At 56.3% G+C, this 27880-nt stretch overlaps 1 protein-coding gene across 2 annotated transcripts in view; it reads left to right on the plus strand.

Moving 5' to 3' along the window:
- The first annotated feature begins 553 nt into the window (after window positions 1-553).
- Window positions 554-27880, plus strand: part of SDK2 (sidekick cell adhesion molecule 2) — a 274805-nt gene continuing 247478 nt past the window's right edge. For both annotated transcript variants that reach the window (XM_069544046.1, XM_069544048.1), the window contains exon 1: window positions 554-1754. In XM_069544046.1, coding sequence (XP_069400147.1) covers window positions 1691-1754 — 64 coding nt within the window. In that variant the 5' untranslated portion in view covers window positions 554-1690. The remainder of the gene's footprint in view (window positions 1755-27880) is intronic.

A 27880-nucleotide genomic window follows, 5' to 3' on the forward strand; every position in this document is an offset into this window, starting at 1 on the left:
TCACTTTCTGGGCCATCTGTAAGTCCCCTGCCTCTTTCGTCTTGCTCTCCACCCTGAGCGGTTCCAGACTTTTGAAAGCCTGACCTGGGAAGGGGAAACTGAAATCGCCCAGTTGACTGAACCCCTGTTCCCGGCTTTCCGTCCACCCGTGTTACTCAGCGTCCGGGAAGGGTGTTGGGGTTCCTAGCTGGGGAGAGAGGTCGAATGAGGCCTCTGAGATAGGGGTACCGGTTCGAGGCTGGAAGGGCAGGCTGGGCAAGAGACCCCAGGGGCTCTGAGCGCATCCCGCCCGGCTAAGGTTCCAGGTTTCCACTGCTGCCCTCCGGCGGGTCCCGGAGACGCCGGGCGCCCGCAGCCGCGCAAACGGCTCGCGTTTCCGCGGGGCTCGCTCCCGGGCCTGGCTCGGGGCCGCCGCCGCCGCCGCCGCCGCTCCCCCTCCCCGCGCGCAGGCTGCTCTCCAGTCGCGGCCACGGGGTAGCGCTCGGCCCCCCTCGCCGCGTCTCCGCCTCCGCCTCCGCCGCGCTCGTCCCCGGCTCGCGCTGCCCCCGCAGCTCCCGCTCGGCGCAGGCAGGAGCGGCTCTCCGGACGCCGAGCCCGGGAAGCCGAGGGCGGCGGGTTCGGCCAGCGAGCGGCGGAGGCGGGCGGCGGCGGCGGCGCGGCCGAGGCGCTGAGGCGGGCGCGGCGGCGGCCGCTGCTTCTCCGGCCCGGGCGGTCGGCGCGCGCCGGGCGTCCGAGGAGGCGCCGCGCCCCCGCAGCCGGGGCCGCCCGCCGGGCTCTCCGCGGGTCTCGCCGAGAGCTCCGGCCGGGGAGCGGCGGAGGGCAGAGCCGCTGAGCTCCAGCCTCTGGCCGGCAGGAGCCTCCGCGCCCGGGCGCCGGCCACCAGCCGGGATCGCCGAGCCCACCAGCCGTCCCCGCCGCCCCGCAGCCGGCGCGGACATGGGCGCGCGGGGCGGCGCGCCGGGCCGCTGGACCCGCAAAGTTTGCTAGCCCGCTGGGCGCGGAGCCGAGGGCGCGCCCGGGCCGGGCGGCCCCGGGAGGGACCGAGAGTCCCCGGACTGGACGCCGGGGCGGTGGAGCCAAGAGGGGTGGCTCGGCCCCGCCAGATGCCGGCTGCAAAGTTAGAGAGAAGAAAACTTCAGCCCTAGGGAGGTTCGGACCGCTACGCTCAGCGCGCCCCCCGAACCCCGCGCCCCTGAAAGAAGCCCCGCAGCCGAGTCCACCGCCGCGCTCGCCTCCCGCCCGGCCCCGGGGGCCCGGCGCCGGGATCGGCGGTGACTGCGTCCGCGCCGAGCACCCAACCAGGGGGCGGGGAGGGGGCGGGGGGCGGGGGGCGGGCAACGTGGCCACCGGAGGAAGTTTCCCGAAGTTGTCGGTTTATTCCGGAGACCAGCCCGCGACCCGGCCGGATCGCCGAGGCGGCCTTGCGCGGGAGAAGTCGGAGTTGGGGCGCTCACGGGGTAGGCGCCCCGAGACCGAGAGCGGCCTCTCCTCCGTCTCCTTGCTCGCCCCTCGCCTTCCCGGCGCGCCACCGGGGATCGGACTTGGACTGAAAAAGAGGAGGAACGGTCGGGGTCGCCAGCAACGCCCCTCCCGGGTGGGTACCGCTCCGGATTGGAGCCGCGGGGGACCGAACCCCACCAGGATTATAAAACGGTACGGAAGAGACCCTCCGGAAACAAGGCTGGTCACCATGTGGGGACTGCTCATCTGGACGCTGGTGGCCCTTTACCGGATCCGCGCGACCGGAGCCCAAGGTATGGGGGGTCACCCCCACGTGGGGTGGGGAAGAGGGGGCGGGGGGCGGGAGCCCGCTGGCCTCACGACGGCCTCCGGGACCCGGGTCTTGGCCGGGGCAGAGCCCTCTCCCGGGAGTTTCAGGATCCGTTCCCCGAGTTTGGGAGCTCTTTTTCGGGGCATGGGGCGGTCTTGTTGAGACTTGTGGCTTCCGAATGAGAGAAGGTAGGGGTCCGTGTAAGGAGGCGTCGCCCGTGGAGGCTGAGAAGAGCCTTAGAGGAGTGGGTGGGGTCGCTACCACCCACCCCGCCCGCTGCGAGCGCCCTCGGGCTGGCGTGGGAGGGGCGGCCCTTCGTTGGGGGGCTCAAAGCCCGGCGGCACCCAGCGGCTCAGGCGGCTCCTGGGCCCCGGCTCGGAGTCCTCAGGGACGGGCAAGGCCCCGCCGGGCATGCGCTGGCCACCCCAGGGCAAGAGAGGGAGGCTGCAGGGCGGTTGGAAAGAGCCGGACAGAGTGCGGGGTGCCGGCTTGGACGCCGCGGGAGGGCAGTTGCGGGGCTGCCTGGCCGGCCGCCGGGGCCGGGGGTGCTTCGGGGTGCGCGCCGGAGCCGAGGTCGCGAGCTCAGCCCGCGACCCACTGGGGGGCGGTGCCCTGGGCGGTCTGAGGCCGTCTCCCCTCCCGCTCTCTCCAGACACACACTCAGCATCCTGCCTCTGCCGCCCAGTTGTGTCTGCAGCCGCCGCTCTGACCTGTAGCTGCGGGGAGCGGCCTCCGGGTGGAGAGGGGCGGGCGGCTTTGGGGGTGGCGCTGTCAGGGCCGAGGAGGAGGCGTGATCCGCTCTGCCCCGCTCCGGAGGGCGGGTACCCAGACATCCCCGAGCCCTCCCGCAGGTCCCCGCGGGGGAGGGCGGCTGCGCCAGTGCCTCTTGCCTTTGGTGTTGGCGGATCCAGACCGCGGTGCCCGCGGTGTCCGAGCGGCGCCTGCTGGGGGCGGAGAGAGACGAAGCCTGGGCTGAGCTCAGGACTCCGTTCCCGGGCTTAGCCTTGCCTCGTCCAGGCTCGGGAGGGGATCTGGACCCGCCGCTGAGGGTACTGGGCGGGGAGGTGGCGGGGATAGGGGGCTCCGGTCTGCGAAGGCTCCAGCCTCAAAAGGGCCTCACCCCATCTCTGGGGTCCCAGAACGGCAGGGAAGAAGGGACCCCCATACCCCCAGCGTCAGGCGCTCCAGAGAGCTGAGATCAAAGAGATTAAAAATAATCAGCCCTCACTCACAGGGTTGAGGGGAGGATTTTACAGCGTAATTTATGTTAAAGCACTTAGAAATTTTGTAACGGGGCCCTGCAAATGTAAGGTAATAAAAGTTATTATTATTTTTACGATCATCGTAAAATCTTCCAGCAGGCAGGGACTTCAGAGGTCATCTTGTTCTAGTAGCCATTTAACAGATGGCAAGACTGAGGTCTGGGACCTTAGGTGACTCGCCCCAAGCTACTGGGGGCAGGAGTCAGAACCCAGACCAGGTGAGTTCTAAGCCCCTCTCCCCCTTCAGTGAGGGTCATCTGCAGCTGAGGTGGACCCTAGGACAGGGTCCTTCTTCTGAGGGCCTGCGAGAGGATGGTGCGGCTGACAACAGGAAACAGGTCAGTGTGCCCTAGGACACGTGCCAGCTCTGTTCTGAGATGCCGGTGGGGTTACTAGCTGAAAGCCGGCACACAGGAAGGACTCTGTCTGGATGTTCCAACTTAATTACTGCACAGACTCCAGTAACCCCGTGGTGTCCCTGGGCAGCCGGCTCGCTAGTTCTTGTCCCACCCAGGACCCAGCTTGTCAGGAGTCCCCAGGGCCCCTGAAGCCTCTCCTTGCATGTCGCTGAGTCGTTTCCACGTCCCACCTCCACACGTGGCCCAGCCCCACCTAAGGCCAAGCGCCCTCGCATCCGCCCTGCTGAAGGCCAGGCCGCCTTGTGTCCCGTGCTTCCGATGGGAGGGGCTCGCCCATCAGAAGCAGTTAAGGTCTCCAATTCACTCCCTGTCCCACTTCTCTTGCCGGCTGCCCTCCTGAGGGCGGCTGCCCAGGCCCCCGCCGCGCCATCCGTGCTCTCTGGGCCCAGAGAGTGTTTCCAGCCTCCGTCGGGTCCCCTGCTTCCCTTGTTGCCTGGTGGCAGGCCATGCAGGGCATTGTGGGGAAGTCTGGTCTCGGCCCAGGTCTGGGGGCTGTGTTGCCTTATGTGTCGGGTTAGGAGGGTCAGGCATGGAGCTCCGGGGTCGCTGCTTATCTGCTCCGGGGTTCAGAGTTTCTCCTTTGTCTCTCTTTGTGCTATTAACCCTTTGTGGGTAGTTGCCTGGAGAATTCCCATGGAAAGAGGAGCCTGGCGGGCTGCAGTCCATGGAGTTGCAGAGACTCGGACACGACTGAGTGACTAAGTACATCAAAAGCCTCTGGCCCTGTCTGTCACTTTTGAGCCCATGAACCCTGTTCTTCAGTCGTGATATAGAGGGGAACCAAGCAGTCTTCCTCTCTGGGGACAAACCTCTCACTGGCCAGCGCCAGACTCCATCTCCACTGACCCTAGTTGTTTCTTCAGGTCCTGGCAATGTTACCTGTTTATACTGAAAGCTACCATTTGCCCATTTCCGCTGAAACTCAGTGTCACAAGGGTCCTGTGTATTTCCCAAACTAAGTGCAGTGATGTGTAAAAAGAGCTGAGTCCATAAGAGGGAACCAGGTATCCTGGGGGTGCCCAGCAAGAGCCTGGTACATAGAAGGCGCTTGTTGTCGTTGCTGTTTAGACCCTCAGTTGAGTCCGACTCTTTTGTGACCCCACGGACCGCGGCTGGCCAGGTTCCTCTGTCCACGGGATCCTCCAGGCAAGAATACTAGAGTAGGTTGCTTATTTCTTCCTCCAGGAGATCTTCCTGACCCGGGGATTGAACCCACATCTCCTGCATTAGAGACGGGTTCTTTACCACTGAGTCACCTGGGGAAAGCCCTAGAAGGTACTTAATAAACAGTGATTGTTATTGTTGTTATCATGATTGTTTTTACTCTAAGCCAAGGGACCACGCGGAGAAGGCAATGGCAACCCACTCCAGTGTTCTTGCCTGGAGAATCCCAGGGGCGGGGGAGCCTGGTGGGCTGCTGTCTATGGGATCGCACAGAGTCGGACATGACTGAAGCGACTTAGCAGCAGCAGCAACAAGGGACCACGAGGAGTGGGTGGCTGGCCACCCACCGAAAAGGCCTTGAATACCTTTCCCTCACCTGTGGCCACATCACTGTGACTCAAAGCGGCCCTCTGGCAGTGCTGGTCCGGCCTCCCAGGCTCTTGCATTGGAGGGTGGTTGCATCTTAAGCACCTGGCAAGATGTCTCACGTGCCTCGGAGACTTGACCACTGCTACTGGAACATCCCGGGGAGGCCCAGAGGCTGGAAGCTGCAGCCCAGCCAGCTGGCCCAGAAGGTTCACGGAGGAGGGTCTGAGCTGAGGGAACCAAGCAGTGAAGGACTGGGAGGTCCAGCAGCCCTGGAGGCTCTGGAGGGAGAAAGTTTAGTGCTAGGAGGTAATCACAATGAAAGCCCAACAGCACTCACGGGAACGGGATGAAAGTTTAATTACATGGTGTGGCTAAGCTGTAATTATTAATTACTGACAGCAAAAAATAACTTATTGATCAGGGCTCCTTACTAATTACCACGAGGCCGAGTGGCGTGCTTGCCTGGGGCTCAGCTGCCATGTGTCAGGAGGTCCACGTGATGGTGGGCCTGGTGGTGAGGGGGGGTGTTCCCCTCCTTCCCTTCTCCCAGGGCCAGAAAAGTGGCTCTCCGGCCCGCACAGCCCTCGCCCTCTGTGCCCTCAGGCTTCGGCTGGGCAATCTGGAACATTTCTGGCTGTGTTTCGATGAGCAACACAGTTTGGTGCTTTGTCTTGGCCCGAGAAGCCTCGCCCCCACCTGGGATGGACAGACTCAGGACCCCCACCCAGAGAACTGAGTCGTGCTGGCAGCCTGATACCTGCCTCCGAAATGCTCCCTTTCATGCATTTGTACAGCAAATATTTATCGACCGCCTCTCCTTTATGTCCTCTGCTGGAAGGCCAAAGTAGGGGCCGGCAACCTTGTTCCATCAAGAAAGGGAGGCTGGGAAAGAGGCCAAGTCCTTTCCAGCAGTTCTCTGTTTAAACAGTGCCTGAAGGGCTGACTTTAAAATAATGTGTTAAACTGCATATTGGTATGCATTCGATCTTGTACCACGGAACACAGTTGGGCTGTAAGCTAAACAGTAATAGTGAACTTGTTCTTCGTCCTTGGGACTTACATGGATCAGTTCCTTTGACTTGAAACACAAAAAACCTTCCAGTGCTGACCCCACCCTGTCCACAAGCCTGGGGCAAGTGGCCATGTGATCTCTACTTGCATACCCCTGGCAACAGGGGGCTCGCTACATCACAAAACAAGCCGGATGTTAGACAGCTGTGCTTTGTGTTGGTGAGCCTTCCCAGAGCTGGTTTTCTAGCCCTTGCAGGGATCCTCTGATTGACTGGAACCACCCCCTTTCCTTCCCCTCCTCCCCACTCCCTCTGACTCCGGGCCCCCTTAGGGAATTGGAAAACTGAGTTGGAATTGACACTGGGTGTTAGGGTGCTGCCTGTGGGATTTCCACCCTGGCCCCGCCTGGAGCGTGTTGCCGCAGACAGCCCCGAGGCTGGGGGAATGAGTCATCATAAATCTGGGGCCTTGGGATGCCAATAGCAACAAGTGGGCCAGCGGCGGCCCCGCAGCCTGTAATGGAAAGGAAAATGAGCCTGGTTGCTGAGACATCCCAGCCTTTGCTCAGCCTCCCACCCACTTCTGTCCACTGGGGGCGGGAGGCGGGGCCAGTGAGCCAGGCTGGTGAGTGAGGCTGAGCAAGAGACCCCCAGGGCTGCTCAGGGTCCCGGGGCAAAGCGAGGCAGGGGCTGCCCAGCTTGTCTCATCCGGTTCCCTGAGCCAGGGGTACAGAGTTTCAAGTGTGCAGCGAAGCAGTTCAGTTACCCATATACGTGTATCTGTTCTTTTTCAAATTCTTTTCCCATTTAGGTTGTTACCTAATGTTGAGCAGAGTTCCCTGTGCCATATAGTAGGTCCTTTTTGGTTATCCTTTTTTTCGTTTGTTTTAAAGTCTTTCTTGAACTTGTTACAATATTGCTTCTGGGTTTTGGGGGTAGTTTTTTTTTTTTTTTTAATGTTCTGGTTGTTTGGCCATGAGGCATGTGGGATCTTAGATCCCTGACCAGGAATCAAACCTGTATCCCCTGCCTAAGAAGGCGAATTCTTAACCACTGGACCGGTAGGGAGGTCCTGGTTATCCATTTTAAATATTAGCAGTGTGTACATGTCCATCGAGAATATTGTTTCTCTTGAGCCAGGAGGCCGTGCTCAGACTTCCTCGCCCCTCTTCCCAGCTTTTCCCACCTCTGGCCTTCCAGGTACAGCTGCCTATAGCATCCTGCCCTCTGGGTTGGGCCCTTGCTGAATCCCTGTCATCCAGACTCCATCTTTCTACAGGGAGGATATTGGCAGGACTGGTAGGAGGCTTGGGTAATGCCCAGCCAGGCGTGGAGGCACCTTTTGAAACACATGAGAGGGGAAGACTTGCATCTGCAATTAAACGCTCTAGTCGGGCTCACTTCCCCTTGCAGCCCATTGGCCAGAGCTGATCACGTGGTCCCCATCCAGTGGTCCTTTCCAGAACAAGGGAGCTGGGGAGTGCAGGCTTCCCTGTGCTGGAAAAAGAGCATCTCAGCGCACACTGGTGATGCCGAGCCTTCCTCACAACCGTAGGGGCGACACTGGTCTCAAGAAGGGCATTTCATATAGAGCAGTCACTTAACCCAAAACAGGCCCATTCCTCAGGCAACCCCCCTGAGCCACCCCTAGCCAGTGCTGTTTCTTCCCTGCCTTTTGAGTTGTTTTTTTTTTTTTTTTTCCTCCTTATGCTGTTGAGAGGGGGCGTGCGGGGTGGCCAGTGGCTTGGAGCTGGGCCAACCTGGGTTCCAGCTCTGTCACTCTGGGTTAGTCTCTGCCACTTTGCCTTCCGTCACTTAGACGCTCAAGCCCCGTTGGCTTGTTTGTAATACAAGAAGAAGTGAGATAGCACAAGCAGAGCGCTCAGCGTGGAGCCTGACACACCACAGGCACTTAATAAGCTAATTTAACTGCGTCTGCACTTCTTCGTCTGCCCTGCCGAAGGGTCTTCAGATTGGATCTCAGGTTGCATTTTGTTTCCGGGTCCCCCCCCCCGCCGCCCCCATGGTATCTTTCCTCTGTATTTCTCCCATGTCTTCCTCTTGCTTCACTTTCGCTTGCTTCTTCCCCAAAGTAGAGCGATTTGGCTGCTCCTTCCCATGCTAGAGAAGGAAATGGCAATCCACTCCAGTATACTGCCTGGAAAATCCCATGGACAGAGGAGCCTGGAAGGCTACAGTCTGTGGGGTTGCAAAGAGTCGGACACAACTGAGCGACTTCACTTCACTTCACTTCCCATCCCAGGTGGGGCGTAGTGCAGTGGTAGAGAACCCGCCTGCCGATGCAGGAGACGTGGATTCAGTCCCCGGGTGGGGAAGGTCCCCTGGCATAGGAAGTGGCGCCCCACTCCAGTACTCTTGCCTGGGAAATCCCATGGACGGAGGAGCCTGGCGGGTTACAGTCCATGGGGTCGCAAAGAGACGGACACGACTGAGACCCTGAGCACACCCCGTCCTGGGGATGTCCAGAGGGGAAGCCAGCTCACATGTGATGCCGTCCTGGCCTGCCTCCACCCTCCTTCACCTCCGGTGTGTGGGTAAACTGAGTCTCACAGCAATTACCTGCCCAAGGCCCCACAGCTGGGAAGTCAGGATTTGAACCTGGGGCTCGGCGGGGCGTCTTTCCACTGCCCGGGCTGGCCTGTGCCTCCACAGTCTCCTTCACTGATGTCTTCCTGATGAGAGGTGCCAGGCCCGCGGTGCTGTTGGCAGGCAGGGTCTGGTCCCGGGATGGGCGTGGAGTTTGGAAATCACCCTGGGAACTCCTCCTCCTGCTCCTGACCCTCCTGGCTCTCACCTCTGCCCTGGTTCCGTCAGCTGGCAGAACGTGAGCCTTCAGGAGGGCAGCCCCTTCCTCCCTCGCCTCCTCTCCTGCTTTGCCCTGGCCTCCCTCCTGGGGGGTGGGAGCACCTGGACATGTTAGGGGAGTCTCCTGAGGGGCCCTTGGGCGGTGTTCATGACTGGCTGCCCCGTGGCTGAGCTTCAGAGTCTTCTAAGCTGAATGGGGGTGGAGGAGAGAAGCAATTAAAGTTTGATCCATTTAGGAAGCTATTAGTGACCCAGAGGGGTGATGAAATTTTGATGATGTGATAATCCGAAGAGGAGGAAGTATTACTGGCCACAGTGCAACCCATTCGCAGAGTTCAGCTTCTGGGGTGAACACAGAGACTCTCAGGGGCCTGCTGGAGCCACGACCCCGGATCCCCCGCAGCTAGACTCCTCTGTGGGAGGGGGCTGTGTTGCCTGGAGTCTGAGCCGTGGCGCCTGCCTGCTTGGGCTTGTCCCCAGGTAAGGTAAGCCGGTTCTGAGTCTGGTCCAGGTGTCCTATTTCCTGCTTCGAACCACAAGGGGTGGTTTAGAATGTGCCTCCAGAGGGTCCAGATGGGATAGTGTGGGCCCATAAGGGGCCTGAGACATAGAAGACTCCCTGAATTCATTTTCCCGTCATTTACTGCTTGGGTGACCCTGGATAAGGCACATGGCCTCCCTGGGCCTCGGTTTTTCCATCTGTCAAATGGAGACACAGCTGTCCTAAGCTCACTGGGTTGTAACAGGGTTTGAGCTCTGTGCATGGTGAACACTGGGTGAGTTGTACAGCGGTGTCATTACTGGCATCTTGGTGTCAAGGAAACAAAGTCAGCTTCGGGGCTGCAGTTTATCTTGTGCCCTGTCACCAAATACCTCCACTCCCTTTATCTTGCACAGACCTGCCAGTTGGCATCTCAGCTTCCACTATTAGGGATCTATTTCTTTGGTTGAGACATTGCCCGCCTCCAGCATAACATGCAGATATACCACGGGGAACCCAGATATGGAGCTGTTATCTGCTCTTCAGGCCTTGAGGTGGACATCTTCACGGGATCCTTTCCTAGAAACTCAGTTGTCTGCGGGCGATGCTCACGGGCATTTCAGTTTCCTCTTTATCCCAACCTGTAAAGGGTGTGGGCCAGAAAGCATTCAGTTACTCAGCTTGTTAGCAAGTTCAGAGGCATGAAGCCACTTGCCAGAGTCCCTTGACTTGTCCATAAGAGGCAGCGAGGGCAGGTCAACTCACTGCCTCTTGAAGTGAAGTGAAGTGAAGTCGCTCAGTTGTGTCCGACTCTTTGCGACCCCATGGACTGTAGCCTACCAGGCTCCATCCGTGAGATTTTCCAGGCAAGAGTACTGGAGTGGGTTGCCATTTCCTTCTCCAAAGGATCTTCCCGACCGAGGGATCGAACCCGGCTCTCCCGCATTGCAGGCAGACGTGTTACCGTCTGAGCCACCAGGGAGGCCCTAACTGCCTCTTAGGTCACAGCTTTTGATCCTGTCGAGACATCCACGTTTGCGACTCGCTCACCTTGCCACTCTGCTTGGGGATTAGGGAGCCGTCAAGTGGGACCCCAGGCTCTGCCCCAGCTCGGGTAGGTGCTCTGCCAGGGCACCGGCTGCAGGCTGGCATGGCCTCGCCTGTCTCGGAGAAACTCACACCTCTTTCTAGAGGCCCCATCTATTCTCCCATTGGGTTTTTTTGGTTTGTTTTTGAGATTTTTCTATGTGGACCATTTTTAAAGTCTTCACTGAATGTGTTACAGCATCGCTTCTGTTTTTTTATGTTTTACTTTGGTTTGTTTGACCACAAGGCATGTGGGATCTTAGCTCCCGGACTGGGGATCGAGCCCGCACCCCCTACACTAGAAGGCAAAGTCTTAACTACTGGATCACTAGGGAAGCCCCATCCCATGGGGGTCTTAACAGTAGGATCGGAAGGCTGGGACCTCTTGCGTCTCTCCTCCCCCACACCCTACTGGTGGACCTTTGCCCTCTTGGCTTTCTCCACTGGGTACCACCGCCAAGCCCGCCCCAGTCTGCCCTCAGCACAGCTGCAGTCTCCCCTCACCCCGACCTTGCCCGCCCAGGCCATCAGCGCCCTTCCCTCCTCCCCCACCCCCCACCCCCCACCCCCGGCTGGAATGCGTCTTCCCAAATACCCCTGAGCCACTCAGATACCGAGAGCCTGGATGTCTCATCTGACACTCGGTCTTGTTGATTCTGAATTATCTCTTCGTGTGTGTGTGTGTGTGTGACTGATTTCTTTAATTATAAACTCCTTGAGTTTAGATAATAACCCTTCATCAGCAAGGAGCGAGGTGTTAGACATAAATTATTGTTCGCCATTAATGAAGTTAACCCCTGGAAGCAGGGGTAACAGTGATGATAGAGAGACGGAAGAAGGCCTGTGGCGCCGCGCGGCCTCGGAGGCCAGGGTTCATTCTCGCTGGGCCCCTCCTGGCTCCCCGGGTCCTCCGTGGGAAAGCATGGGGGCGTAGCAACAGCATTTCCAAGCTCTCCCGTGAAGGGCTCTAGGGGTGGAGGAGAGTGGACGGCGCGCCTTGGGACCGGCCACACCACCTTTTCCTTTTTTTAATATCCGAGATTTTGCATTCTGTTCCTCAGTCTCTCTGAATTCTATTTTAACACACAAAGGGTATTTTAAAGCCCATTGATGTTGCTGGAAGATGTGGTTCATCCGCCCCCTGGCTTCCTGGAACCCCCGGGGATAGAAGTCAAACTTGGCTTTGAAAAACGTGAATGAGATGATCTCTCGGGTCAAATTGTCTATTAAGAGTCCAAGATGCCTCACACATATATATATTTCAGCCATTTGTGTGGAAGTGTTTCCGTAACGTTGTATCAATACATACCCACCTCCTAAGATAGTTGTATCCCGGACGTAATCGACCCTGGGCCACCATAACCACCCGCCGTGACTGGTCTGGTGCCTCCTGGGTCCCTAGAGGACTCAGCTGTCTGGGTGCTTGGTGTTTGCTTCCATGTCATCAGGGGCCTGTTTCCTGGCCTCTCCTGGGGGCCTCCGGCACCTCCCCCTTTAATTTTCAGTGGACGAGCCACTGAAGGCGTCAGACCTCAGCTCCACCACATAACTGTGCCTGAAGAAGAGCTGGGAGCAGGGTGTTCAGGGAAAGCCCGAAGGCTCTCCCAGTGAGAGGCGCTGGGCTGTAGCAACTGTGCCCCGCCCAGGGCTCTTTCTTACTCGCACGCATACACCTTCCAGGAGAGCCGAGGTCACCAGAAACGGTGCTCTGGCAAAGCAGGGCCCCGGCGGAGTTCCCTGATGACCCAGTGGTTAAGACTCTGCCTATCAACGCAGGGAGCATGGTTTCAGTCCCCGGTCCAGAACGATCTCACATGCCTGGGGCAGCTCAGCCCGTGTGCCACAGCGACTGAGCCTGTGCTCTGGAGCCCGCAAACTGCCGCTGCTGAGCCCGTGTGCACAGGATGGAAGCCTGCAAACCCAGAGGCCGTGCTCCCCACCAGAAGTCCCCGTGGCGAGAAGCGTGAGCACCGCAGTGAAGACCCCGCTCATCGCAACTAGAGAAGGCCCGAGCCAAGAGCAATGAAGACCCAGCGTGGCCACAAGTAAATAAAGGAAATAATGTTTTAAATGCAGGGCCTTAGGGCGATCTGCATCTTGACGGCATCACCGATGCAGTGGACGTGAACTTGGGCAAACTTCAGGAGATGGTGAGGGACAGGGAGGCCTGGCGTGCTGCAGTCCATGGGGCCACAGAGTCGGGCACGACTGGGGGGCTGAACAGCAACAGTGACACCTACATCCCAGCGGCCCTCCACGCCCGGCCCCTACAGCCCTAAATGTTCTAGCTCTGTTTCGGTCACTCCCCTCCTCGGTTCCTCGTGAGGCCCTCAGGGTTCTGGGTGCAGAACCCAGAGCATCCACGCACTCCCAGGCTCCCCTGGGGGCAGCCAGCCTTCCCCATCACAGCTGTTTGGCCCTCCCTGCCCTGGACTGAAGGAAGGACTCCTGCCCTGAGACCGTGCCGGGCGCTCACACCTTCCTGCTCCGTCGACCTTGATGTCTCCCCTCCTGGCGGATGCTCGCTGACTTGGCCCGGCTCCTGTCAGGCTCAGCCTAGTGGGCCTGGTTCTCTCTGTTTGGAAGCCCATCTCCCTGCCCTGGTGGAGCGGCTGTAGGCAGGGGGGTGAGCCGGCGGGCAGGCCGGCGCGGGGCCAGAGCTGCCCAGAAGGGTCGGGGGGAGCACCTCTCATTAGCTCTGCCCCAAGCTCATTACCAGGCTGAGCATCACTGGGTGACAAATGGCTGTCGTCGGGGCAGCAGTAAATACGCTGCTGTCACTGCTGATGTGATTGCACTAATGAAGAGAGATCTGCCCGGGCGAGACGAGGCCAGTGCTCCCCGCCTCAGGAAGGCAGAGGCTGGACGTCCAGAGAAGGAGAGAGGTGTTGGCACTGAATCCCTTTCTCCTGAGGCCTCTGCGGATGAAGAGCTTAGAAGAGGCCGGAAGCCTTCAGGAAAAAGGAGCATTGTTCAGCCCCGGGGAGGGAGAGAGGGAGGGTGTGATAAGGGGCCCCCGACTGCGGCCTGGGCGCTGGGCAGCGGCACTTGGGACCCGTCGGGTGCACCGCTGTGCTATTGATGGTTCAGCCTCCCTCACAGCGCCCGGGCTGAGAGCGGCTGCAGGAAGGCGTGGGGGAGAAACACAGGCCCATTGTCCACGCCCCCGTGCCGGCCACTTCGCCTGCAATGTGAGGACCCATTGTCTGTCCAGGAACTCTGAATGTCCAGCCGTGGGGTGCCGGGAGCAGGCCCCTGGCTCCACGTCTCCTGTGCCTCCACTGTGGGAGGGCTCTGGGCCCAGCCTGGGAGTCCCAGCTGAAGCAAAGATGCGCCCCTGAGATGCTGACACACAGATCCAAGGCCACAGTCCCAGGCCCTGGGACACCTGGGGACGGAAGAAAGGCTAACCAAAGCCTTGGAGGGGGGTGCCTTGCACCTGGACCCTCAGGAGTGCATCTTGGGTCCCAGGGGTCACCTGCATCATTGTTGGAAGTGAGAGAGTGGCCTGGAGCGGTGGGCTCTCCCCTGAGCCTGATGGCGTCCCGCTTGGGGGCTCACTCGGAGGCCCATCTCCTGGCTCCGCCCCTCAGAGCATCTGATCTAGGTTGGAGCCAGGCACGTGAGCTTCTCACAGGTTCCCAGGTGATGGGCTGGCCGCTGCTCCGGGGACCACACTTTAGAAGGACTAACCTGGAGGCGTGAGGAACCCAGATGCCACACTGGTGGCCTTGCAGAGCCGCGTTTGCTCTGATGGGCTCTGCCTGCTTCCCCCGCAGAGGCAGATGGTGAAGCTCCCTTAGCAGGACCCGTGAAGTTCGTGTTGCCCGTGGGAGGCGGGAACCTCCTCTCCTTCCTTCTTTTCTCACCAGCAGAAGCTCTTGCTCCCAACGTCCTTCCTTTAAAAAAAGAAAAAAAGAAAAAAAAAACCCAGCCCAGAGGCCTCCTTCCAGGGAGAGGAAGGACAGGGCTGACGTCATCACTGGCTCAAGTAACTTGGGCTAGAAGCGCCAGCATAACCCTCGTGTGTCATGGACAACAAAGCCTCTCTTTGCCCTTTGAGCGCTTTCCCAGCACCTACTGTGAGCCAAGCATAGCGCCTGGGGTCCAGCACACGTGAAGGCAGGTCCTGGCTCTCGAGTTGTTCCTGGTCACGTGTGGGCATCAAGCCTGCGGTCACCAGTAGAGACCAGTGTGAGGGACATTAGTGCAGGTGGGAAGTAGGTGGTTGGGGTGTGCAGAGGGATGAAGCTGAGAATCCTGCCTCAAAGGAGGCTTCCTGGAGGAGGTGACCTTGAAGCTGAGGACTTGTAGGGTAGAAGGGAACTTTGGGTGTTTGCTTTTGTTTTGGCATAGTTAACTGTGCCTATTTAAAGGGCACGACTTGATCGTTCTTGACACATGTAGAAAGCCTAAAAGCATCACCAAGTCTCCACCGAGTTTTCTTGTGCCCTAGGTCACCCACTCTGCCTGCTGCATAGATCTTTGTCTTTTCCTTTTTTTCAAATGGATATCCAATTGTTCTAGCCTTGTTTTTTCAAAAACTTTCCTTTTGCCACTGAATTATCTCTGTGCCTTTGAAAATCCATTTGTCCCTGTCCGTGTGGGTCTATTTCTGGACACCGTTCTGCTTCATTTCTCTGTCTTTATCCCAACAGCACATGGTCTTGGTCACTGCTGCTTTGTAGTAAGTCCTGAAACCAGGTAGTGTCGGCTTTCTACCTTTGTTCTTTTTCAGAGTTGTTTCGCCTCTTCTAGGTCCTTTCCATCGTCGGGTCCATTTTATATTTTGCTTAATGTTACCTATGAATTTTGGAATCAGATTTTTTAAAATCCTGCTGGGACTCCCAATTGGAGTTGCATCGATAATAGAGACCAAGTTCAAGGGTGTCAGTATACGACCACATTGAGTTTTCCAGCCCACGAGCCTGGGCTGCCCCTCCATCGTTTGGTGGTTTGATTTCTTCTCAACAACATGTTGCGGGTCTCACAGTCCAGGTTTTGTACATCATCTGTCAGATTTATCCCTAGGAATTGCATGTTTTTTACGCCATTGTCAGTCCTTTTTAAAATTCTGACTCCCGGTGGTTTGTCTGGAGGATATAGGCACACAGTGGATTTTGACTCAGATCTGAGACGTGGCCAGACCCGGTGATCAATTCTAGTCGCTTTTCTGTGGATTCCGTCAGGTTTTCTACACAGACAATCAGGCTGTCTTCAAATGCACAGCCTCACTGTTTTTCCAGCCTGGATCCTCTCTCTTGACCTGTTGCACTGATGAGACCCTCCACGGGGCTTTGTTTTCACCCCTCTTGTTGCCAAGCAGCCGTTAACAGGGAGCAAATGCACACCTTCGAGGTGGCTTAACCACTGAGCTCAGGCTGTGCTTGGCCACATTCTCAAGGGGCTTCCTGCCGCAGCCCTGCCCTCTGGGGGCTCGCCCTCAGCTGTCTCTGGCAGCCTTGGAAGCTCTGCAAGCTTCAGGAGGAGAGCAGGAAACACAGGTCGTGCCTGTCTCGTCTGTCCAGCCCTGTGATGAGCACTTGCATTTGGGAGAGTGTGTCTTCCTCCCCCGGTCCCTCCTCTGGCCCGAAGTCCTGGAGTCTCCCTAAGGGGTAGCGGATGAGCAACAACTCTAGGGCAGCTCAGAGAGCCTCTCAGGTCAGATTACCAAGGGCTAACCAGTTCCACAGAGGAGGACGTGAGGCCAGGGGGCTCAGTGAGGTGTGCTCAGCCACGGGGCTTGGGCAGTTGGGATTTCAGGTGCCTTTTGCAGGCGTCACTCCGTGATGGATGTTAGCACTTTGGCCACCCTAACCGAGAAGTCAGCCTCTGGCAGGACCATGATTCCTCTGGACCCTCTTTCTCAGCTCCACCTGAGCTGTGGGGATGCTCACATTGGCCGGATTGGGGCTTGGGAGGGAGGGAGGGAGGGAGGGTAGGCCTCAGAACGGGCCGGGTTCGGGGGGTCTGGGTGCAGACAGCACCGCATGGCCAGGGCCTCTGCTGGGGAAAGGGGAGGTCAAGAGTCAGCCCCTGGGGTGCGCATTTGGAAGGGGCATCACCTCTCATATTGACTCCCCTAAGCCCCAGGGTCTGCTGGAGTGCGGTGCATCTGAACAGCCCTTTACAGGGCTGAGCACCAGCTCTTAGAGCTCCTTTCCCCAGACATTCAGCCCGGGCACTCCTCTGCCACCCCAGCTCTCAGTCTCAGACACACAGCTGGCTTATCCCCCAGACAGTTCGCTTTTGGAGTCAGTGCATGATAACAAGAGGTCCCACGGACTGACCCTTTGCCGTGACCCAGATATGGATGCACCGGTCCTCTCAACAAGCCCGTGAGGAAGCATCCTTTCCCCACTGAATGAATTAAGGAACCAGGGTTCCACCCAACCCTGCCCTTGACCTGCCTGCCATGGACTCTGCCAGCCAGTTGCAGCCTCTGCCCCTGACTTTTGTGTTCACCCCCAAGACCAGCCTCCCCTGGGGACCCTGAGCTCCTGCCTTCTCCAGCCACCTGGGATCTCCCTGCCCGTTTCCACAAGGAAAAGGGCACTTGAGCACCCCAGACCTCAGCTCACGTGCAAGGAGCTGGGGCTGAAAAAGCGCAGTCGGGATGCTGGTCACCACGGGCATCGCTGTCACCGTCTCATATTTGGCCGAACCTGGAGCATCACTTGTAAGACACATCACTATCTTACGCGCCACTAAGAGAAGATGCGGCCGTTCCGTCTGCAGTAAGATGCGTCCTGACTGCAGAGATGTGAGGGTGCATTTGGAATCCCTGAAGCTGGGTGATAGCCATGATGGATAGAAAGCCACCCCCGCCAGGTTCCATTCTGAGGGTCCCAGGTGTATTAATGTGTTTAAGCCTCACAGGGCCCCCTCAACCGTCCTCTTGACCACAAAACAGGCCAGTAGAATCAATTCCGAAAATTTAAGAAGCTCATCCTGGCAGTGTTCGTGGACTGGACGGCCTTGTGGAGATTCCCCTGGGGCCCTGGTTCCCGGCCAGCACTTGACCCTGTCAGCTGGGCCCCAGGAGGCCCAAACGGAGCAGGGCTGCAGAATCAAGAGGCCACCCCAGTGGACTGAAGGCTGCCTTTTTCCAGACTCATTGGAAAACCCTGGGGACCCACGCCCTGGGGCTCAGAAGCCTTGTGTTTGCCCCCAGGGCTCTAAACACTCTCCCCTCCCGCCCCCACCATCTTCCTGACATGTGCTGGACCCGATGAAGTCTCTCCCAGCCCAGCCTGCCCAGCTTTACATTCCTCCCGAAGCTCCACCCATGCCAGCACCTGTCTCCTCCAGAGAAACGAATGTCTGGCTTCATCCCTCCCCAGGCCTCCCCTCTGAGCTGGGGCTTCCGGGCCAGGCTTCTGAATCAGCTCCGCTTGGCTCTCCCCTCTCCCATGACCGTTCCCAAAAAAAGCCAAGTGAAGAGCTTGGCTCTCATTGCACGGGACCCTGGGACCGGCTGGCACAGCTGAGCGCCCCGCATCCGCCCAGCCCTCAGATGTTAGGTGGTGTTGCTGATGGTTTCCTTGGAGAGACCGATGCCCCAAAGACAGCTGGCCTCTCTGTCCGCTTCCCCAGCCTTGGCCAAGCCGTTAGGCCCCCCTGAGGCACCATTCTGAGGTGTCACCTCTCCGACCCTCAAAAGGTCCCTCCTCACGCCTTGACTCTCCAAAGACCTCCCTTGATGGAGATGCAGGGGACTGGCCTGCCTATCGCGTGCAGCTCTGTCTCACTCAGCGCTGCTCAGTGACCACACCAAGAGGTCAAAGTCTGAAAGAGGGTCTGGCTCCAGCAAGACCTCTCTCCTACCTGCAGGACCAGTGACACAATCCGCAGGGCCCAGAGTGAGATGAAAGTGCAGGCCTCTTAGTGATCAATTGTTAAGAATTCCAAGATGGTGATAGCAAAGCATTGGCCTGAGCTCAGGGCCCCTAAGTTCAGGTCACTGGCCCATGAGGCCCACGCTGCCCGCTGGTCAGACCTGTAAGGGATTCCCCTTCCCTCTCTTGGCCTCCGTTTCCTGGTCTGTAAACTCAGACAGCTCAGCCGTCTGGGATCCTGTTCTCCTCCTGCCGGCTTCTCTGGGCGCCCAGTGCCTCTCCTTGGGCTGAGAAGGCACGGCATTCTTTCGTCTCGGGCTCTGGGGTAAGACAGGAGGAGGCAGGATGGTGAGCAAGCCTGGAAGTCCATGAAGCTCACCGGTTTTGTCTGGTGAATCGTCTGGATCACTGTGGGCAGGAGATTGGAGGGGAAAGGTCTGAGATTCAGCCCTGCCTCTCGGGGACTGGCTTGTCTGGTCCTGTCTGGAATGCATTGCCTGTTGGCTTCTCCTGTGAGAAGCTGTGTACAAAATGCCTTTGTCTTCAAGGCCAGAGCACACCTCGGCTGGAATCCTGGCCCTGCTGCTTGCTAGGACCTCAGTGAGATACTCTCCTGGCCTCAGTTATCTCATCTGTAAAATGGGGCAGCAACTTGCTTAGAAAATGTTGATCCTCCAGGATCCAGTTTCCTTCTCTCCTGTGACTGGCAGACTTTCTGAGGGAAGTCAGGAAGATCCTTCTGCAACTATGGATAGATTCCTCTTCTATAGTCGGGGGTGACATGGCGCATCCTGCATATAGTACCTGCTCAGGAAATACTGTGACTATTCACAGCAGTACCGCGACCACCGTTGCTATGGTTATGCCTTCCCCAGGTTCAGCCAGGTTAATCCAGGGTCTTGGGATGCACCTGAGACTGATTCTTGGACCATCAGCACCACTCGGAGTTTGCTAGAAGTGCAGACTGTCAGGCCTGGTCCCACAGGTGATGAATCAGAATCTTGCATTTTAAGATCATTGTTAAGATCCTCCCAGCCCAGCGCCACTGCCATCTGTGGAGGGGCAGGAGACCTGAGCTGTGTCCCCACCCCACAATCCTCCTGAAAAAACAGCCCAGAGGGTCTGCTTTGTTAATGGTCTGTCTGCGGTGCCATCTTTGATTCAGGAACATGAAAGGGAATCACCCTTTAAATAAACAAAATGGAAAATTCTCCAGGGGACAAGCACAGGAGCAGGCTGTGAGAACTCATCTCTTATTTAAGTGCAATTTCCCCAACACTGTGGATCCGTTAAATATCAGGGAAGAGTGCAAAGCAGCCCAGCCAGAACCACAGGCAGGAGGGAGCCACGTGTGTCGGGGCCTGAGGAGGCGCGGGGTGCATGGGAGTTGACCCGATGGCATCCGGTCCCCTCGGTGGCCCTGGGCTGGATCTGCGACTCCCTCCCTATCCAGCCCACTCTTGCAGAGCAGTGAGGGAACTGAACTGGGTCGGGATGCCGCAGTTCCCCAGTGTCTTGTCCCAGTCAAGCTCTGGGGACCTGGAGGCGGGTGGGAGGACCTCGTCCCTTTTTCCCGCCCTCCCCGTCAGGATCAAGGTCAAAATGCAGGAATTCCTTTTTCCACGATTCAGCCAGCTAAGGCGGTGGATAAGAGCTAGCACCCTGGGGCCAGACTGCCTCTGTGGCTGTGGACAGGCAGCCTAGGCTCTCTGAGTCTCAGTTTCCCCATCTGTACGTTGGGAAGGGTCGTACTTGCTTCCTGAGGTTGTTGTCAGGATTAAACATTATTATGGTTTAGAAGAGCTTCTGCCACAAGTTGACCCTACGTGAGTATTTGTTAAGTTGAAATAGGAAGTAGTAATCTGGTGGGGAGGGCTTCCCAGGTGGCTCAGTGGTAAAGAATCCGCCTGCCAATGCCAGAGATGGGGCTTTGACCCCTGGGTTGGAAAGACCCCCTGGAGTATGGAGGATATGTCTATCCACTCCAGTATTCTTGCCTGAAAAATTCCATGGACAGAGGACCCTGGCAAGCTACAGTCCAGGGGGGTCACAAACACTCAGATGCGTTTGCAAGTGTGTGCACAACCGGGCGCGCGCGCGCGCGCGCGCACACACACACACACACACACACACACACTCCAATAGGGAAAAGGTGTCTTCCCCTGAGGAATCAGGAAGGACTTTGTCTTTCACCAGAAATTTGGGGAAATGTCAGCCATTATTTCTTCAAATATTTTTCTGCCCCGTTCTCTCCTCTCCTTCTGGAATGTCACTAACACCTAGATTAGACGCATTCCTATTGCCCAACATGTCCCTCAGGCTTTGCTAACATTTTGAAATCTTTTTTCTCTCAGTTCTTCAGATCAAATAGTTTCCATAAGTGTATTTTAAAGCTCACTACTTACTTTATTTTTTCCATTCTGCTGTTAAGCCCATTTACTGAATTTTAAAATTTAATGTACTTTAGTTTTCAGTTCTAAAATTTCCACATGGCTTGATAGATTATATGTATCTCTTTTTAGCTCACTGAAGAGATACTGTCTTTTCTTTCATTAAGAGCATCATGTTATTTGTCTCGTTGAGTCTATTTCTAAGAACTACTTCACAATCAGTGTCAGCTAATTGCAACATCTTCATTTCAGGGTTGTTCTCCATTGGTTGTCTTTAATCTCGAGAGTAGTTCATATTTTCCTGGTTCCTTGTATGTGGAGTAATTTTGAAATGTATCCTGGGCTCTGTGATTGGTGTGTTAGGGAAACATATGTCTATGTACCAATTGTAATTGCCAACATCCGCTGGATCATGGAAAAAGCAAGAGAGTTCCAGAAAAACATCTATTTCTGCTTTATTGACTATGCCAAAGCCTTTGACTGTGTGGCTCACAATAAACTGTGGAAAATTCTGAAAGAGATGGGAATACCAGACTACCTGACCTGCCTCTGGAGAAATCTGTATGCAGGTCAGGAAGCAACAGTTAGAACTGGACATGGAACAACAGACTGGTTCCAAACAGGAAAAGGAGTGCGTCAAGGCCGTATATTGTCACCCTGCTTATTTAACTTCTTTGCAGAGTACATCATGAGAAACGCTGGACTGGAAGAAACACAAGCTGGAATCAAGATTGGCGGGAGAAATATCAATAACCTCAGATATGCAGATGACACCACCCTTATGGCAGAAAGTGAAGAGGAACTAAAAAGCCTCTTGATGAAAGTGAAAGAGGAGAGTGAAAAAGTTGACTTAAAGCTTAACATTCACAAAACGAAGATCATGGCATCCGGTCCCATCACTTCATGGGAAATAGATGGGGAAACAGTGGAAACAGTGTCAGACTATTTTGGGGGGCTCCAAAATCACTGCAGATGGTGACTGCAGCCATGAAATTAAAAGACGCTTGCTTACTCCTTGGAAGGAAGGTTATGACCAACCTAGATAGTATATTCAAAAGCAGAGACATTAGTTTGCTGACTAAGGTCCGTCTAGTCAAGGCTATGGTTTTTCCAGTAGTCATGTATGGATGTGAGAGTTGGACTGTGAAGAAGGCTGAGCGCCGAAGAATTGATGCTTTTGAACTGTGGTGTTGGAGAAGACTCTTGAGAGTCCCTTGGACTGCAAGGAGATCCAACCAGTCCATTCTGAAGGAGATCAGCCCTGGGATTTCTTGGGAAGGAATGACGCTAAAGCTGAAACTCCAGTACTTTGGCCACCTCATGCGAAGAGTTGACTCATTGGAAAAGACTTTGATGCTGGGAGGGATTGGGGGCAGGAGGAGAAGGGGACGACAGAGGATGAGATGGCTGGATGACATCACGGACTCGATGGACGTGAGTCTGAGTGAACTCCGGGAGATGGTGATGGACAGGGAGGCCTGGCGTGCTGCGATTCATGGGGTCGCAAAGAGTCGGACGTGACTGAGCGACTGAACTGAACTGATGTATATGTACACGCAATGGAATATTACTGAGCCATTAAAAAGCCATTTCCAGCAACATGAGATTACCATGCTACCTCAGAAAGAGAAAGACGAATATCAAATGATATCACTCCTATATGGAATCAGATATGATGCAGATGAACACGTCTATGAAACAGTTACAGACTCACAGACAGAACAAACTCGTGGTTGCCAAAGGGGAGGAGGAGGAGGGCGAGAGAAGGTGTGTGAGGCTGACAGACGCAGGTCATTATATATAGAGAGAGCATGGATAAACAGCACGGTCCTACTGTATAGCACGGCTTCCCTGATATCTCAGTTGGTAAAGAATCCGCCCGCAGTGCGGGAGACCCTGGTTCGATTCCTGGGTCTGGAAGATCCACTGGAGAAGGGATAGGCCGCCCACTCCAGTATTCTTGGGCTTCCCTTGTGGCTCAGCTGGTAAAGAATCCGCCTGCAATGCGGGAGGCCTGAATTTGATCCCTGGGTTGGGAAGATCCCCTGGAGAAGGGAAAGGCTACCCACTTCAGTATTCTGGCCTGAAGAATTCCATCAACTGTATAGCCCATGGGGTCACAAGGAGCCGGGCACGACTGAGCGACTTTCGCTTTCACTTCACTTTCGCTGTATAGCATAGGAAACTATATTCAATATCCTGTGATAAACCGTAACAGAAAGAAATATGAAAAATAATGTATACGTATGTGTATAACTGAATCACTATGCTGTACCGCAGAAATTAAACACACCACTGTAGATCAGTTAAACTTCAGTAAAATTTAAAAATAATAGTAAAGTAGCAGCAACAACAAAGTCACAGAAAGGAGGGGAAATGCCATATAAAGCAGGAAACTCACGTGGCGCCATGAGCTTCTTCAAGTCTTCTCCAGAACCTGCCTTCCTTGGTTCACTCTCCACCACCTCGAGGTGGTTGCTCTCTATCTGTATCAGCTGTGGGGCAGCCGCTCTGGAAGGAGGTCCCTTGTCGTTGTTATTCAGTTGCTCAGTTAGGTCCGACTCTTTGCGACCCCAAGGACTGCAGCCCACCAAGCTTCCCCATCCTTCACTATCTCCTGGGGTTTGCTCAAGCTCATGTCCATCGAGGCAGTGATGCCATCCAACCATCTCATCGTCTGTCCCCTTCTCCTCCCGCCTTCAATCTTTTCCAACATCAGGGTCTTTTCCAATGAGTTGACTCTTCGAATTAGGGTGGCCAAAGTATTGGAGCTTCAGCATCAGTCCTTCCACTGAATATTCAGAGTTGATTTCCTTTAGGGTGAACTGGTTGGATCTCCTTGCTGTTCCGGAGTTCCCTGCACTGAGCCAGAAGCAGAATCTCCTCCTGACTCTCCCCTTCCTCGTGCTATGGCTTTCCTGGGCTTTCACTGAGAAGGTTTTTAGTGACGATGGCAGAAGCCGGGGGATGGGAAGTTACCTCCCCAGGCACTTTCCTTGCAGAAGACTTCTTGCTTGGCCCATCTTCCCATGAACCATGAGTGCAAAGGTGGGGTGCTTTCCCTCCTGTGCCATTCCTGGGCTCTAAGTGGATGTGTTGGGTTTTTAGCCAAGCCAGGAGATTCCAGAGACAAATGCTCTCTGTGTTCATAGGACAGAGATGAAGAATCTTTACTCTTTGTTTCCCATTTCTCAGCCCCGTGCTGGGTACACAGCGTGTGAGTGTTCAGTCACCAAGTCGTGTCCAACTCTTCGTGACCCCGTGGACTGTGGCCCGCCAGGCTCCTCCGTCCATGGGATTTCCCGGGCAAGGATACGGGAGTGGGTTGCCATTTCCTCCTCCAGGGGATCTTCCCGACCCAGGAATTGGACCTGCGTCTCCTGCATTGGCAGGCAGGTTCTTTACTACTGAAGCATCTGGGAAGCCCGGGGCACACAGTAGGCTTTCAGTAAACCCTCATTGAAAACTTAAGTGGTTGCGAATGGCAGAAATGAAGAAGTGATGTTTCCTTTTGCTTCTGTTGCCCTCCAGGCTTGACCTGCTGCACCCTGCCCCCACCCCACCCCACCCGACCCCACCCCCAGCCAAGAGGATCCTCTTTGGGCAAATTATACAAGAATCAACACGGATATGAACCTCCCTTTCCAGAGGGAGAGGCAACTGAGCATGAATGGCCATTCATACCCTAAGCCAGAAGCAACATTTGAAATGTGTCTGGGCTAAGGTAGGGGGGCTCATTAAGAGGGACATTCCTAAGTATCAGAACCATGTCATTTGCAGACTAATGAATGGGTCTGGCTTAGAAAATTACCATTTTCCCTACTTGCAGGTGAGGAAACCTGCTTATTGGATCAAGGTCTCTCTGGTTTTGCCTTGGATTAAATTAATCACCACCTTGTTCCTCATCGGACTCTCCTCGCTGACCCGCTGCATTCCATGGAGCCTCCTGGCAGGCCCGCTGCGTCTGGTGGTGGATTCATGCGAGAGCAGCCCGCCCTGGTTAGAACTTGTTTTGCTCCGTCCGGTTTTGCCCTGGGTTGTTCCCTCTTGCCGTCTTCTTCAAAGGAGGGTTGTGTGCGGGTTCTGCCTCTTGCTTAGTACGATCCTGCCCAGAGGCAGGGGGCTGGAGGAGATGACTTCCTGCGGCTGACTTTGCAATCTCCTCCTCTTGATTTGCCCTTTTCTCCTGGAGATGGCCTCGAGAATTCTTTAGTTAATGGGCTGTAAAGTGCTTTGAAAACACAGCCTGTTAAGTGGCATCGGGCCGGACTCACTAATTATTTATGATTTCAGAAGAGCCAGTTAATTCACCGGGAGAGAAGGTTATATTGGCTAGGACGGTAAATCGTTCAGGAGAACCACACAAATAGCGGGGACAGCCCCCCTTCTTCCCCCTGAAGCTGTGTGTCCCCTGGAGATGCTGCTGGGAAAATTGGGCGGGGAGAGCCCTCTCCAGCCAGGTGGACGAGGCCTCCGGGTGGCACCATCGGTCACCACCGCCGGCCGCCTCCCGCCCCACGTGGCCCAGAGTTCGAAACCAGAGCCAGGGACCAGAAAGGGGAGGTGGGTCTCTGGGTTCATTGTCTTGCCTTAGAGCAAGACGGCGTTCAAACCTAAAGAGATAGGGTGACTTTTCCCCGGAAAGTTCTCCAGAGAGGAGGTATGGCCAGAGGAGTCTCTGAGGAAGGCCCCTGCAAGGTCTGGAATCAGAAGGGCGATGTGGGTTATTCCTGCTGCTGCTAAGAGGCACCCCCCAGGCTCCTCCGCTCCCCAGTGCAGTCCTCTGCCTCTGTCATGGGTGGAGGTCAGCTCTCTTGCCCACTGCTGCCCACCCACAAGCGGGTTCACCTCCACGGCCATTCACTCCTTCCGTCCCTCCTTCAGTAACTGTGTCCAGCCTCCTGGGTGCCGGGTGGGCCTGTGAGACCCTCAAACCCGCCCAGCACTCTTCCTCTCCCTTCGCATCCTACCCCGTCTACCCCGGCCTCCCCATCCACGCTCCGCTGTCCCCACCTGAGAAGGCCCCCCCACCCTGCTGCCCAGAGGCCTGGAATCCATCCCCTTCCCCAGGCGTCCCACCCAGCAGAGACCCAGAAGGAAACCTCGCCTGGACAGCCTGCAGCCCAACTAAGCAGACCACTGACCCTCCCTGGCACCACCAGCCCCCGACACCCCCCACTGCTCCCCCATCTCTCAGGCACCTTTTCAGGTACTGGACTGAGGTCTTCCTTGCGACACCTAATTTTCTGCCCAAAGTAGCTGTGCTCCCAGACCAGCCCATTGCTCATGTTCCTTCTTTTATAACCTTCCTGGAACTTGTACTTTGCCTAACCCCAAACACCCAGGACTAAGTCTCCATCACTTCAGAAGAAGAATCTGCTGCCACGTGGCAATTCAGCCCCAAGAACAAAACAAAACAGAGATGGATACACACGCAGGGCTAAACATCTCGGGCAGTGGCCCTAAAGGCAGTTGATCAGCCTGCCTAAGTGAGTGAAATCATGGTGGCCGCCTGGTGTCTGCAACGGTGCTCAGAGCTGGGGCCAGAGGGGGCTGTGGGGTGAGGGCTCGAGGAGTCTGCCCAGCTCAGGAGGGGCTGCCTGGGAGGGGGCCCAGGAGGGCTGGGGCAGCCCAGTGCTGCCTTCACCGTATCCTGAGGCCAGTGCCTTTCTGGTGGTCCCCAGGGCTTCCTGGGGAGGAGGTGGTGGTTTCCACACGCTGGACTGGGTCCCTGCTCTGTGCAGCCTGCCACACTGGGATGCACAGGAGGGGAAAGTGTGTGTGTGCGTGTATGCACTGTCTGGGTGTGTATCTGTGTGCGCATGTGTGTGTAGGGATATGGGTACATGCATTTGTGGGCATGCACGTATATGAGTCTCTGTGTGTTTGTGTGTTTTTGCTGCTTCTAGGCCTCAGTTTGACATGACTGTGGCCCAGAAACAGCCTCTGAAGGGCTCCTGACCACCCTGCCCTCTACCCTGTCTGCCCACACCCCCATGCTGGGCATTGCCCCCTTGGGAGCCTTCCTCCAGATCAATCCCCACAGTGACCCTTTGGGCCCTGGGGTCATGTGTAGTGGAGAGAATGAGCCTGTGGATGGAAACAGCAGCGGAGCCGGGAAGACCTGTGTGTTTTCTCTTCCTTTGGGGAGGAGCACCCACAGTGGGTCTGTCCCAGGCCCTGAGCCAACATCTTTCAAGCATTATGCTGAGAACTGAGTTCTGAAGAAACATCTATGCTCACTGTGCTTGCAGGAGCATAGAGCCCGGCCTGAGCTCTGACCTGCAGCGCGGAGGGCCTCGGGCAGTGGGCACAGCGCAGCAGCATGCCGGGGGAGCTGGTTCCAGGCTCAGCTCAGCCAGAGACCAACTGGGGGGCCTCAAACAACTCACTTTACTTCTGGGGCCTCAGATTCATCCGTTGCAACTGAGAGTGTTCCGTGATTTTTCAGGTTGTCTGCTCGCTGTATCTTTTGTAACTCTAAACAGAATCTCATACGATCGAGATTCTGTTTTCGCATGTACCAAGTACGCACTCATTGTGTGCCAGGCACGGAACTGGGAGCTGGGAAATAAAAATGACAATGGCAAGAACAATGACAACCGTAGAGGCAGCTGACGCTTGCAGGGCACCCACTCCGTGCAGGGCAGATTCGTACAACGATCAGGACCTCTGTGAACTCTTTGCACGATGCCTATTCTCATGCGCTTTGTGGTTCCTGACCTCAAGTTGTAGCCTCAACTCACAGTCTAGTCCGGGGGAGACAAGATACACCCAGACAACCCCATAGACTGTTTAAATCAAGTGCTAAGAAAGAGGGCTTCCCAAGTGGCACTAGAGGTAAAAGAATCCACCTGCCAGTACAGGAGACATAAGAGACGTGGGTTCGATCCCTGGGTCAGGAAGAGTCCCCTGGAGGAGGGTATGGCAACCCCCTCCAGTACTGCTAAGAAAGATGCACCATTAGTTCCTTCGGGGGAACAGAGGCAGACCTGGGGTCCATCCTGGGGTTGAGGAGAGCTTTTTTGGGGGGCCGTCTCTACCTGTGCTGAGTTGTCAAGTAGGGTGGGAACTAGGCTGGCAGAGGAAGGTGGGAGGGCATTCCAGGCTGAGGAAGGCCTCTGAGGCTGGAAATGCCTTGAGAGCTTGGGAGGCTAAAGCAGTTGAGTTTAAAGTACAGGGGGGAGGGGAGGGAGGGCAGAGGCCATCTTGGGGCCCGCCAGGGGCGCTGGATTTTTTTCCCTGTGTCTTGCGTGCCTCGAGG

Source organism: Ovis canadensis, chromosome 11 (assembly GCF_042477335.2).
Source record: "Ovis canadensis isolate MfBH-ARS-UI-01 breed Bighorn chromosome 11, ARS-UI_OviCan_v2, whole genome shotgun sequence".
NCBI classification, from domain to species: Eukaryota; Metazoa; Chordata; class Mammalia; order Artiodactyla; family Bovidae; genus Ovis; species Ovis canadensis.